Source organism: Taudactylus pleione, unplaced genomic scaffold, assembly GCF_031769625.1.
Source record: "Taudactylus pleione unplaced genomic scaffold, aTauple2 ptg000611l, whole genome shotgun sequence".
Lineage (NCBI taxonomy): Eukaryota > Metazoa > Chordata > Amphibia > Anura > Myobatrachidae > Taudactylus > Taudactylus pleione.
The window spans coordinates 4,032,447-4,046,715 of NW_028285013.1; the positions used below are offsets into that span (position 1 = coordinate 4,032,447).

Here is a 14,269-nt window from a genome sequence, read left to right on the forward strand (position 1 = left end):
GGTGCCAGAAGCCCCTACAAAATATCCCCCCCCACTCTGTCATTCACGTCACTCCAAATACCCTTAATTGTTGGTAACATAGATCCAACTTTTACAGCTGTGAAACTAATCTCCCCAATCCTACAAACACCCCCTCCCCGACCCCTGGAGACCCCACTGCATTCGTCCACATGCGCACGTTATGCTGCCTGGGTTACGCCTCTGCCCACTTACATTAACCTTGATGAGCACCGTACAAGAAAACAAGACCATGAAATAAGACCAGTCTGAAAACATTTTTATTGCAAATTAACAAAAAAAAACGTTTGGCTGTGTATTATTTTGAAAATACAGTTACAATAAATAGTTGATATAATGATAAATATATAATGGCTGCAATCAAAGGATGATAAGATGGCTTTTGTATGCAAAAAATATATATATGATATTCAGCTTCATTATTGATTTTTTTTTGTACTTTTACTTCTAATTGATGGTGTAGTTATCATTCGCCACATAACAGTAATTAAGGATCTTGGCTAAGTGACATCTTACACAATAGATAACTCATTCCTGTGTATTTTACATGGCTTATTATGAGAAAGATGATACTTTGAACTAAAATGTCCACTCAGAACTCAAATTATTCTTCTGTACTCATGCCTCCCTCCCCCGAGTAGCCGAAACATCGGTGACGGTGCCAGCAATGCCGCTATGTGTGTCCAGCTATACCACTATTTGTGAGAAAGTCGCCCCCTGGTGGTGGTTTCTGCTGGGGGAGAATTCGGAATTTCTGTGCTCTACCACTTGTGTCAAGAGCTGTGATTGGCCAGTTGGCCAGCTAAGTGCTCTAGTTTCAAGAAAACACTAAGGTGTCAGAGCTCTTGAATTCTAAACTCCTCCCGCCCCGTCCATCAGGTAAGCTAACCATTGACCAGGTCCTGGGAAGTACAGTATCACAGGAATGGCGGAGTTGCTGGATAGTTTTATCCCCGATGTCGGTTCCTCTCTGAAACAGCTCTATACAGAAATGTCAAAATGATTTTGTACTCATATCGCAGTGATTGATATCAATGTCATTACAGAGTGCTTTACTGCTCTATAAAGTGCTTAACCTACATTATGGGCACAAGCTTAGCTTACTGGCTGAGTAGCTAAAATACACACAAACATTTTCTCTGAATTTTTTGGAATTATATGTAACAGTGACTACGATGAATTCAGCAGCACTTGTTATGATTTAATCCATATAATCTAGTTCTAAAATAGAACCCTGCAGCCCTGGGAAGAAGACAGATCCAGGCATGAAATCCGCATATACGGTACAGTACGGATTACATTTCATATACACCTAACTCCAGTAGAATCTCTGCTGAAATGCAGTCATTGCCCATAATGCTGTTCTTCCCATGAATGTGAATGTATGCCGGCCCTTCCATGGCTAGAACTGGACAGGACAGTGCTTATTATTTCCATTTCAGATATACACATAGATGAACACATCGAGTCACGGTCTCATGCATCTGCCTTTTTCGCCCTTCGCATGCACCCAAGGCCATCTGGGGCGGACATATACGCCTAAAGGGATCTATTTACTAAGCCTTAGATGGCGACAAAGTGGACTGAGATAAACTCCCAACCAATCAGCTCCTGTCATTTTTTCAAACACAGCCTGTGACATGGCCGTTAGGAGCTGATTGCTTGGGACTTTATCTCCGTTCACTTTATCTCCATCCAAGGCCTAGTAAATAGACCCCAAAGTACCAACCAATCAGCTCCTTGCTGTCACTTTTCAAACACAGCCTGTGTCATGGCAGTTAGGAGCTGATTGGTTGGTACTTTATCTCCGCCCACTTCATCTCCTTCCAAGGCTTAGTAAATAGACCCCTTTAGGTGGATCTTCAGCGCTATTCAGAGTAGTGCGGAATTCAGCCAGTTAAATGATTGTAACTGGACGACACTGGGACGTTCGCACTTAGCATTAGTTTGGGTATGTTGGGGGCTTGGAGATGGAATTGCAACTTATTCAGAGGTAGGCGTATGCAAAGATCCAGCGATTCCAGGCGGATCTGTCACACCCAGGATAGGGCTGGGGGAAATGCGCGCTGATAGCGATGACGGCTGATGTGGGGGTGGGGGGGGTCCAGCCGCAAAGATGCAGATGACTCTGAATGCAGACTGAGATCTGCATCTGCTTTCAGGCAAACAGTGCAGCTACAGATGCGGCCGCCTTGCGAGTTATTCTGAGCTATGGGGGTTTGCAAAAATGCTCTTATCAATAGCACCTAATACGTCATTGTAGCACTTGTGATGGATTGACACAGCTTATTTCTGATTGGTCTGTATGGGTTAATGCACACTATATTAGTACATAGAACTCATTCACAGGGCTAGCGCAAGCCCTGGATGCATGGTAGGTGGCTCCTCCCACTCGGATGAGGTGCCCCCTCCCTCATTCCCCTTGGGCTTTGCGTCTCCGCCCCCAATGACTTTGCCTTGGCTAGATGGTGTGAAGCAAGTGAGTCATCCTCTGCCTCTCAGTCTGGGAGTGTGGCACTCGGCAGTGACATAATAGCCAGGCGCCATCCTCGCAGTGTAACACTGGCATGGAGGTGTAGTGGCTGGCACACTGGTTGACTGACATTGTGTCACATTATGACACTCAATGGGGTCAAACCAATTATCCGTGAAGGGGGCGAGTTGCTGTTGGAATGGCATAAAAACACTGGCAACAGCACTCCTTTGCCACCCAATCTCACCCTGGGCTCGCATATTTTTGTACGTAGCCCTATGGGGCTGCAAACAACAGTCTGCGACTCTGGCGGCACCGTAAGCGCTGCGTGCAGCCACACTCACTCCTGACGCAAGGGGACTCGCGGTTACTTGGATTGAGCCCATTCAGAGATTTAGGCACCCCAGGCAACCACCTGGGATTGCCTTATGGTAGTGCAGACCCTGCTCATTCCATCCTAAGCATGTCTATCTGCCACCATAAGAAGGAAGACATAATATTTGGAACTGCTCTGATGTCATGGATCAACAGGAACTCTCTTTTTGGCATGATGTATGATCTATGGCACAAATGGAACTTAATTAACAAAGGGAAATTTGGAAAGTATTTGTCTGTATTGTAAGATTGCATTGGTTTGTTGGGCACATTAAGCCTTCTGGAAACATTCTTGAAACCAAGCAGTTTGTAGCTGACTGTTTTGCTTATGTTGAGACATTCAGTAGCTTTTAGAGGATGATTCAGCTATGGGTGGAGTTACTATTTAATTTCATTCTATGTGACATGTACATATCATGTTTGGTCTAACTGTAAAGGATAATTTAATTCTTGATTTAAATAAATTAAGTCTGTATGGGATGTAATCATAATGTCACAATGTCTACAGTTGTGAAATGTCGATAGTCAACTGGGGTAGAGGCTGGGTTAGGCTACAGTATGGGAGGTTCGGGTTTGTCTATGGGGGTAAGGTTTAGGGTTAGGCACTAGGAGGAGGGTTGGGATTAGACTATAGGAGGGGAGTTTAGGATTACAGTAGGTTGTGGCAATGGAGGGCTAGTCTATGGGAGGAGAGGGTTAGGCTATGGGAGGTTTAGGGTAAGGCAGTAGGGGGAGGGATATGCTATGGGAGGGGAGGGATAGTCTATGGGAGGGGAGGGTTAGACTTTGGGAGGGTTAGAGTAAGGCAGTAGGGGGAGGGTTATTCTATGGGATGGTTAGAGTAAGGCAGTAGGGGAGGCTATGGCTATGGGAGGGGAGGTTAGGGTTACAATAAGCTGCGGCAGTGGTTGGTTCTAGGGGAGGGGAGGGTTAGGGCAAGGGTTAGGCTACGGGAGGGGAGGTTATGGTTAGGCTACGGGAGGGGAGGTTATGGTTAGGCTATGGGAGGGGAGATTATGGTTAGGATATGGGAGGGGAGGTCAGGATTACAGTAGGCTGCTGCATTGGAGTGTTAGTATGTGGGAGGGGAGGTTTAGGTTATAGGAGGGTTAGTGTAAGGCACTACAGGAAGAGGAAGGGGAGGTTATGGTTAGGCTATGGGAGGGGAGGTTAGGATTAGGCATTAGGAGGAGGGTTAGGATTTGCAATGCTCACCACCGGAAGCTGCACAGGATCATCTGGAAGTCATCAGGATGTCTCCGTCGGACCCAGAAAACACAGCTAGAGTCGCTGGACCCACCGTGCCAGGTAAGTCACCACTAGACCACCAGGGACATTTTATCGACATTCTAGTCAACATTTTCATCAGTGATTATTGTTGACATGCCAGGCTTATCGACATTATGACCATGTTGACATTCTCACGTCGGTAATGATGAATGTCGTCAAAATATAATCACACCTGTACCAAACACTATATATTGCAGATGCAATTACAACATCCCTACTACCAATTCCCAGGTACAGTTCTCTTATTGCAGTTACCTGCCTGTGATATGGCCTCTCCTACCTGCCAGGAGAACCGTCACCCTAAGACTTCTCCGCCAACCTGACAAAGCTGGGAGCTGGGGACTGTTGGTATGACGAGATAAGGGTGGAAGATCCAGAAGTTGGTTATGTATTTCCCATTTGATAGGCATAGAATGTACTGTACTTTCATTTGGTTGTCAGAATAAAACCTTTGCGTTTTGTTATCACTTTCTGGTGTCTCAGTATCAGTTATAGGAGCAGTCATACTGTACTTCTATTAGGGGTATCGTACTGCAGCAGCTTACACTCAGATATACTCCTTTTACACCTAAATCCTGGGTCCAGTCCGGGACACCGAACAAGGGTTTCAAGCCGCGTCACAGCTTGAACCCCGTTTATACTTTAGGCTGGACCCAGGGTATTGCCAGGACTTACCTCTGCTGCCGATGGGAGATGACATAGGGAATGCGGCTCTCCCTATGCAGGGAATGGGACCCAGGTCGGATGACTCGGGTTACCCGTTCACACTGCCCTGTAGCACGGGTCCTTCTGGGACCAACCCAGGTAGCTAGCGGGATGGCCCTTTTACACCGAGCCGTGACCAGGGATTTGTGGTGGCGTAACAAGGTTATAAGAGACAGTGACCACTTCTTACCAAGGTATAAATATAGCTCCTGGGCTTCAAGTTTCAATATACCCCAATTCATTTACAACTTTCGTCACTGGAATTTTTTTTTAAATGAATATTCACTACTGTAGGTACCATAACTTACTGGAATGACTCTTGATATGTGAAATAGCATTTCTACCCGAAATCGGCTTTAGCGAGACTGTGATAAACCTTGCTGCTGCTGCCGCTGTTTGATTAATTTTAATAGGAAACACCATTTTTAGCATTCTTCAGTGGCGATAAAATCTAACCGCAGCAAAACCATTAATCCTGTTGTGAAGTTGTCAACCATTGAAAAACATTTTATATAAGCATCTAAACATCTCATCTGGGTAATCTGTTGGGTGAGATCTACTGTACACGGGGCATGACAAAATGCCTTTATACCATATCAGTTATTAGTGCTCTTCACTGGCAACACCAGCAAAGCCAGTAAAATACGGAAAGTCCCATCTCAGTTTCCCATTGGCACAGAGAGAGGTGTAGATCCTGCACTGAAGTTTATATAAGGTCACTTCCCCAGCCTGGGGCCATTCATGACATGAGACTAAAGCCACTTTGAAATCAAACATCAGGGGCCCTTTAAATACGTTCCGTCATATCGGGTTGCAATAAATACGATATTCCGTGGAGTTGTGTCTTGGCTTCCATGGACCAGGAAAAAAAAATAAAAAAAAATCATGAATTAAGACAATAAAATGACACAAAGCTTCGCTAGATCTTTGGCACAAGAGCAAGAAAATAAATCTGTCTGTGCAATGAAGTGGCGTGAAAATATCCCAGTCTACCAGAGGATGTACTGGTAAATAAATTGCACTGTAAAAAGCTGAAAGGCAGTTTTTTCTCTCTCTCTCTCCAGTTTGTGTTAGAAAGATCTATGTCCTGATGTCTTTTCGAATAGTCTCTGCCAGAAACTGTCTTCAGGATTTACCATCCAACTTTTGCCAGGAAGAGGGGAACCTCCTTGGAAGGGCCTATGCGAGGCCAGACGTTACCACATATTACTCCTAGGAAGAGAAACAGAAGGTTATGTGTGCAGATTACTCCGGCACCTGGACTGTGGGTGGAGTGAGCGGTAAAGTCCAGCGACCTACAGTATATTTATGTCAAATATCAATTCTGTAGCCCCATGTCCCAATAACTGATATTAGATAGTGAGCTTAATGGCCCAGCAAATATGTTGTTACGGAAGGGAAATGTATAACACAACTTTCATAACAAAGGGGTTTATTTGCTTAACGGCTCGTAATCACTGCGTCAGCTGACCGCCCGCACACTTGCTGCAGAGGCCGCTGGTGACTGACAGCTCAACTGGACGGGCACGTGTCAATGCCCACCCAGTTGTGACGTCAGGCACGACACGTCGGGCCGACAATTGGTAAAAGTGTATGCACTTACCAATCGTCAGATAGGACGGCGGGTCGGCCACCGTCATCTAAGGGGGTCATTCAGACCCACTCGCGAGCGGCTGTCCGCTCGCAAGTGGGTCGATGGTCCCCACTGCGCATGCGCACGACGGAGGGAGCTCCGTCGTAGGCATGCGCGAGACCCGACGAGAGAAGGACTTTCCTTCGCTCGGAGTGTCTCATCAAAGGGGGCGTGCTGTCGATGGTGACTGACAGCACGCCCCCTTTGGTGGGCATGCCGGGGGGGTGGCTGCCAGATGGAGGCGTTCCCAAGGGAACGCCTACCGTCTGAAGCCGGCCCCACTGACATCACTAGCGATGTCAGTGGGAGTGATTTTGGCTCTGATAGAGCCAAAATCACTCCTGGCCTTGCGGTTGAAAAACCCAACCGCAGGCTTTTACTCGCAGTTCCGATTGTCGACCATCATTTTGCACGCTCGTATATGCTGTGGGTGGTGACCCACAGCTATACGAGCGTCCAGGAGGACGCTCCATATTAATGGAGGTGGGCCCTGATTCAGAGCGAGCGCTCTGGTCAGAGCGTCCGGCTCTGAATCAGGGCCTAAGTGTGTACTCAGCTTAAGTTTCCATAGGCTTAAAGATGGTGTAAACTACTAGGGCCAAACTCCGAAAAGCTATTTGGAGTTTGGTACACAGGGCTGAGGGCGTACTCCCCAGTAATAACAATAGGGACTGCGATCTGCAGGGCTAATGAGCACTTTGCTGGAGATTTCTGTGAAAACTCATGGATTGTGCTATTAGTACATAGGAGCGATACATAAAATTATGCAGAAACTGCAGTTTCTACATAATTTTATGAAACAATAGCTTGATAAATATTCCCTTTATTGTGTAAAGAGCTGGATACAAATATATGACGGGGAAAGAATGCACTAAAATTAAACTGTAATAAATCAAAACACAAATCTAGTTAGACGGTGGCAGACTCTGCTAATCATACTTACAGATAGATCTATAGATTAGCCATGGGCTGATTCCCACTGCGAGCATTAGCACCGTACATATATAAAAGGACATTTTTCGTTGCAATTTTTGCTTTCTGCGCCATTATCATCTGTTTGGTAATTGGTTTTAAAATGTACTTTTTGTTTTTCATTTTTGCAGTTTGCTAATAGAGGGGGGGGGGTAATACTCCATCACACTTTACTTTTAAACAAAGATGTACTGTAATACCAGAGTAAGACTGAATAATATATTATGTGCTTCCATATCCGTTATATGAAAATACCACTGCGGGGTGAGTTTAGTTATTTAGTAAATTTAGATTATTTTTTTCTTCGCAACTTTTCAATGAGCAAAGACCACCACGTTTATAAAGACCCGATAAGAAGACTTTGTTTTGACGTTGCCAACGTTCCCACTGCTTCGGACACTGGTGTCCCACTTTCTATACCACTCTAACAGAACCCTGGGGGCCCCGATCAAATGAGCAAAGATTCTGCCCATAAAGCAAGAAGTCTGAAATCTAATATCAATGCCTGCTAGTCTCAGGCGCTCCCTGTGTGTGCATGGAGGACACCGTCTCACCGTCCCCTGCTGAGAGCCGACGGTCCGAGAAGTAAGCTCTGAGCTTGGAATACATGTAAACCCTAAAAGGTCTTCTATAACCTTAAAGCGTATTACCTTCTAGTATCAGCAGGTGGCGCTGTCTACTACAGCTGTTCATACAGCAGAGCTATTTTTTTTAAATACACTTTCATGGTCTGTCTACATAGCAGTAATTTAAAGGTTTAACAGATGTTCCGTGTCACCGTATACTGTAACTGTCGTTTATTAAAACATCATTTTATAGTTACAGTTCCACCGTGTGCAAAAAAAGTATCACCTAGTCAATGTCAATCTCATGAGTCAGACAAAAACCAGGAATAGAAACTCAAACTGATCACACACTGTTATAAGGTGAGTAAAGGGCCAGACAGTGGTGCAGGAACGAGTAGCCCCAGAATTTCCAAATTACTTATTAGCCCCTCACCCTGATCCTATATACACTCCCCCAATACAAAATGCAATTTGCAATATCCTATAGCAAGTACTGTTAGTAGGAACAATGGTAAAATAAAACTAAAAGTAAGCACTAAATTAATATAACATCCAGCTAATTTTTACCTGCCCACTGGACAATGTGGCCCAACTTATCATAAAAGACAATGACGCCGGAATAAGTCCCAGGGAATGTCCCAGGTTTTACAGATTTGTCCCTGTAAATGTCTCCCTGTTTATCAATGTTCCACGCAATTTCTATTCTAAGGGGGTATATTTACTAAAGTGAGAGTTTTTAGAAGTGGAGATGTTGCCCATAACATTTAACTATCACCTTCTACAAGAGCATAGCTAGAATCTGATTGGTTGCTATGGGCAACATCTCAACTTCTAAAAACCCCTTCATGCCAGTTGTGGCTTGGGCTCCAAACTGGCACTGTGTACTGTAGGGGCATATCTATAATGTGTGTAGGGTCCATGGGGGGCCTGCACCGCACACCCTGCACCTATATTCTCTAATACTCACCTCTCCAAAGACCCGCGTCGGCTGTCGCAGCCCTGCATAAAATGCCTGGAAAATAGCTACCAGCCCAACCCCCCCTAACCACAGCCTAATCCAAAACCCACACACCCTACCAAGGGGCATAAAATCATGCCAGGCACCCAGATGGCTTCGGCTTGCTCGAGCCCCCCAGTGTTTCTCCAGCTCCAGCCAGACTCCTTCTGTATCTCCGGCAGCCCCATCTGTCTCTCTAGCCAGCTGCCTATTGTCTCATCAGCCGCCACCCTTATGTCTCTCCAGCCCCCCAGTGTCTCTTCAGCCAATCCCTGTGTCTCTCCAAAAATCCCCCTAGTATCTCTACAGCCTGCCCCCTTCTGTCTCCATCCCCCAGTGTCTCTCCAGCCAGCCCTTCTTCTTTCTCTCCAGACAGCCCCCCCGTGTCTCTCCAGCTCCCCCTGTGTCTCTCCAGCTGGCCCCGTTGTGTCTCCAGCTTCCACACCCGCACCCCTGCGGCTTACCTTCTCCTGGGTCTTTTGGCTGTGCAAGCTCCTCTTTGTGCCATGACTCCACTGACTTTCAGTGCTGCAGCATGATGTCATGATGTCACACACACCGCATTGCAAATATTCAGACACCACTGGCGGGTTGGTGCAATAAAGTTTTTTTGTTTATTGCACCTCGCAATAAACAAAACAAAACTTTATTGCAGCAGCTGCCGCCAGTGGTGCCTGAAGACAAGAGAGTGCTCCCCGGACTCCACAGAAAGATCCAACTATAACCACCTGTGCCACTGTAGAGATCAGCAGGGTGCAGGCAGCGGTTGGAATTATTTGTGTGCCCCTTTGTATTCCTCCTGTTCCCTAGTGCCCCCCTGACAGCTGGCGCCTGGAGGCCAATTACTTCACTGCCTCCGATCATTAAAAGAAATCAGCTGTCAACATTCACAATGTCGGCCTTATGTCAGGTCGACATTCAGCCACTATTGTCATTCTGCCGACATTCTGAATTCATACCGATGTAGCATATAAGGTTGTGTCATGGAGCATGTGACATTATAGATCTACAAACAGCATCACTCTCTGCTTGCAGATCTTGCTGGTGTTTTCCTTCCATGTACTGGTCCTGTGTGTGTAGTTCCTTCCATGTAATGGTCCTGTGTGCATAGTTCCTTCCATGTACAAGTCCTGTGTGCGTAGTTCCTTCCATGTATAGGTCCTCTGTGCGTAGTTCCTTCCATGTACTGGTCCTGTGTGCGCAGTTCCTTCCATGTACAGGTCCTGTGTACGTAGTTCCTTCCATGTACAGGTCCTGTGTGCGTAGTTCCTTCCATGTACAGGTCCTGTGTGCGTAGTTCCTTCCATGTACTGGTCCTGTGTGCGTAGTTCCTTCCATGTACTGGTCCTGTGTACTTAGTTCCTTCCATGTACAGGTCCTGTGTGCGTAGTTCCTTCCATGTACTGGTCCTGTGTGCATAGTTCCTTCCATGTAATGGTCCTGTGTGCATAGTTCCTTCCATGTACAGGTCCTGTGTGCGTAGTTCCTTCCATGTACTGGTCCTGTGTGCACAGTTCCTTCCATGTACAGGTCCTGTGTGCGTAGTTCCTTCCATGTACAGGTCCTCTGTGCGTAGTTCCTTCCATGTACTGGTCCTGTGTGCACAGTTCCTTCCATGTACAGGTCCTGTGTGCACAGTTCCTTCCATGTACTTGTCCTGTGTGCGTAGTTCCTTCCATGTACTTGTCCTGTGTGCGTAGTTCCTTCCATGTACAGGTCCTGTGTGCGTAGTTCCTTCCATGTACTGGTCCTGTGTGCATAGTTCCTTCCATGTACAGGTCCTGTGTGCGTAGTTCCTTCCATGTACTGGTCCTGTGTGCGTAGTTCCTTCCATGTACTGGTCCTGTGTGCGTAGTTCCTTCCATGTACTGGTCCTGTGTGCGTAGTTCCTTCCATGTACTGGTCCTGTGTGCGTAGTTCCTTCCATGTACAGGTCCTGTGTGCGTAGTTCCTTCCATGTACAGGTCCCGTGTGCGTAGTTCCTTCCATGTACTGGTCCCGTGTGCGTAGTTCCTTCCATGTACTGGTCCCGTGTGCGTAGTTCCTTCCATCTACAGGTCCCGTGTGCGTAGTTCCTTCCATCTACAGGTCCCTTGTGCGTAGTTCCTTCCATGTACAGGTCCCGTGTGCGTAGTTCCTTCCATGTACTGGTCCCGTGTGCGTAGTTCCTTCCATCGACAGGTCCCGTGTGCGTAGTTCCTTCCATGTACTGGTCCTGTGTGCGTAGCTTCTTCCATGTACAGGTCCAGTGTGCGTAGTTCCTTCCATGTACAGGTCCCGTGTGCGTAGTTCCTTCCATGTACTGGTCCCGTGTGCGTAGCTCCTTTCATGTACAGGTCCTGTGTGCGTAGTTCCTTCCATGTACAGGTCCTGTGTGCGTGGTTCCTTCCATGTACTTGTCCTGTGTGCGTAGTTCCTTCCATGTACAGGTCCTGTGTGCGTAGTTCCTTCCATGTACAGGTCCTGTGTGCGTAGTTCCTTCCATGTACAGGTCCTGTGTGCGTAGTTCCTTCCATGTACAGGTCCTGTGTGCGTAGTTCCTTCCATGTACTGGTCCTGTGTGCGTAGTTCCTTCCATGTACAGGTCCTGTGTGCGTGGTTCCTTCCATGTACTTGTCCCGTGTGCGTAGTTCCTTCCATGTACTTGTCCTGTGTGCGTAGTTCCTTCCATGTACAGGTCCTGTGTGCGTAGTTCCTTCCATGTACAGGTCCTGTGTGCGTGGTTCCTTCCATGTACAGGTCCTGTGTGCGTGGTTCCTTCCATGTACAGGTCCTGTGTGCGTAGTTCCTTCCATGTACAGGTCCTGTGTGCGTAGTTCTGTTATTCGTCTGTGTTTACCGCTTTCTTTGTGCAGTGTCTGTAGAAGCATCAGCCTGGGAGTGAGGGCGTTGTGTAATATTTGGATTGTGAACACGATCGCGGTGACAATTTTTCTCAATAGTGCCAATTTGTGGACAGCTGCAACTGTTTTGCGTACAGGCAGCTGTTTACAGGAGACGAAAGAGGCTCCAGGGCGATTCTTACCAGCTGCTGTTACTGCGGAGAATCTGCAGGTTGCTTACCTCTGCTTCAGGCTGTGAACACTCTAAAAAAAGTGCTTTTTTTTCTGGAAAATATTTTTAGCACTTACTATAAATCCCCAAATCAGTCCTCCCCCCTCTGCACAGAGATCACACTGTGATCTACTAATCTATAAATATCTATAGCGATATAATTTACACATTCATATCAGCTTTACCTCATAAACAATTTGGGTTAATAATTAATGATTCCCTCTCATGTAAAAGCGCTGTGGAAAGCCTCAAGAGCAAAAATGTTTCCAATCAGTCTTTCGGATCAGATGGAGACGTGTGCGAGACGGTCATATGTTTTTTTACGCTATGAAATAACTCCCAACATTTATGAAGACAAAACTGGGACAAAATAAGCCCCAGCTGTGATCTGCATTAACCCCGCCTCTGATCCACCTTTGAAAAATGACAGTTAGTAGCTGATTGGTTGGTCCTTTGTCTCCATCCACTTTATCTCTCCCCAAGGCTTAGTACAGGCCTGGCCAACCTGTGGCTCTCCAGTTGTTGTGAAACTACAGGTCCCAACATGCTTTACCAGCTGATCAGTGGGAGGGTATGCTGGGACTTGTAGTTTCACAACGGCTGGAGAGCAATAGGTTGGCCAGGCCAAGCTCAGTACAGAGGGCCTGATACAGAGACAGACGCTCGCTCTGAATCAGTGCGTTTTTGTTTGTTTTTTTGGAGCGGCCTCCAGGCCGCTCACATAGCAGTGGGTGACCACCCACAGCTATAGCGAGTGGCCAGGTTGATGGTCGCGATGGTCAAGACCATCGCGACCATCGGTCTTGCGACAAGACCCTTGCAGTAGGGTCTTGTTGCCGCAAGCCCTGGAGTGCTTTTTGCTCTATCAGAGCCAAAAGCACTCCCACTGACATCACTAGTGACCACCATCAACAGCACGCCCCCTTTGGTGCGAGACCCATAGCGATGGCTTGGCCGTCGTTATTCGGGTCTCGCGCATGCGCATGACGGACCCGCCTCCGTCGTGCGCATGCGCACTTGGCCAACATCGACCCGCTTGCAAGCGCTCAGCGCTCGTGAGCGGGTCTGAATCAGGCCCGTAGTTTGTAGTTATCGTTCATCGTCTATTTCAGACTGTCTAACATGACGATTTTCATTAAGGGAAGAGACATTATTCATTCATCGTTCACAAAATCATTCATTACACTTCAAAAAATCGTTCATTTTTTCAAGGGAAAATCTGAAAGAAAATCGTTGGTTACAAAATCGTTGCGTGTGTATGCACCTTTAGACCGCTGTGCGCTGCCCCTTTAATTGTTCCAATCTCTCCCTCCATTAGCTCAAGCAGCTGTTTAACACAACTCTATCTTTGATCAAGTGTCTTATAAATCCCCTTATTTGTTGTAACGGCGCTGCTTGTTTTTCCTGAGAAGCACATGGATTAAAAGCTTACAATGTTATTCCTTCAGAGACATGAAAAAAATGAAACTTCTCTACTGATCTTGCGCCATGTATATCTAAATATTTATATGACAGGTTACACAATGTATCGGGCTGACATTTACCCATCTAAACTGTCCGGCGGGCTCTTCTCCATAGGTTTAGGATGCTTGTGCTTAGAGAAGTAAATAGCTTGCGATTATTGTGTACTAATAGGGTAAAAATCAGGAAGAACGGCTTTGTGATTATTACAGAAAATGTGGGAATAGGCCGACAGCATGTAGACGTAGAAAACTTTGAGCAGCCGGAGACAAGGGCCTGATTCCAGCGCCGCATCAGAGCGGCAGCGCGCCCTGTGCTGCACTACCGCCTCTCCCCCTTCCCCTGAGTGCAAACCAATACAGTCAGGGGGTGGGTGGAGCCGCAGCAGTGCAGACCTCCGGAGCCGGGCAGTTTGCCGCCGTTGAACGTGGAGGATTCCACCCTGTACGGAGGCACCAGCCGCACCGTCCTCCTTACGACCCTTCCTGATTCAGCAGCGTACGCAATGGCCATCACGGATGCAGATCGAGCGATTGTTTGCCATCGCGCATGCGTATAAGCCGCACTGCGGGAACACAGCGATCGCATTGCGAATATGGACGCACATAGGAATCCATCGCAAGGTGAGTGACAGACTGTCAGCATTTCGTGGTGGTGACGGGGGGGGGGGGGTCGTAAAAACGCAGGTGTGTCTGTCCGCTTGAACGCCGTTTCATGGGCGTGCA

General features: G+C 47.0%; 1 protein-coding gene across 1 annotated transcript in view; it reads right to left on the reverse strand.

The window, feature by feature from the left end:
• Positions 1-312: 312 nt before the first annotated feature.
• ATOH8 (atonal bHLH transcription factor 8) overlaps positions 313-14,269 on the reverse strand; it is a 56,197-nt gene continuing 42,240 nt past the window's right edge. Inside the window, exon 3 of the mRNA XM_088454288.1 lies at positions 313-6,073. Coding sequence (XP_088310414.1) covers positions 6,068-6,073 — 6 coding nt within the window. The 3' untranslated portion in view covers positions 313-6,067. The remainder of the gene's footprint in view (positions 6,074-14,269) is intronic.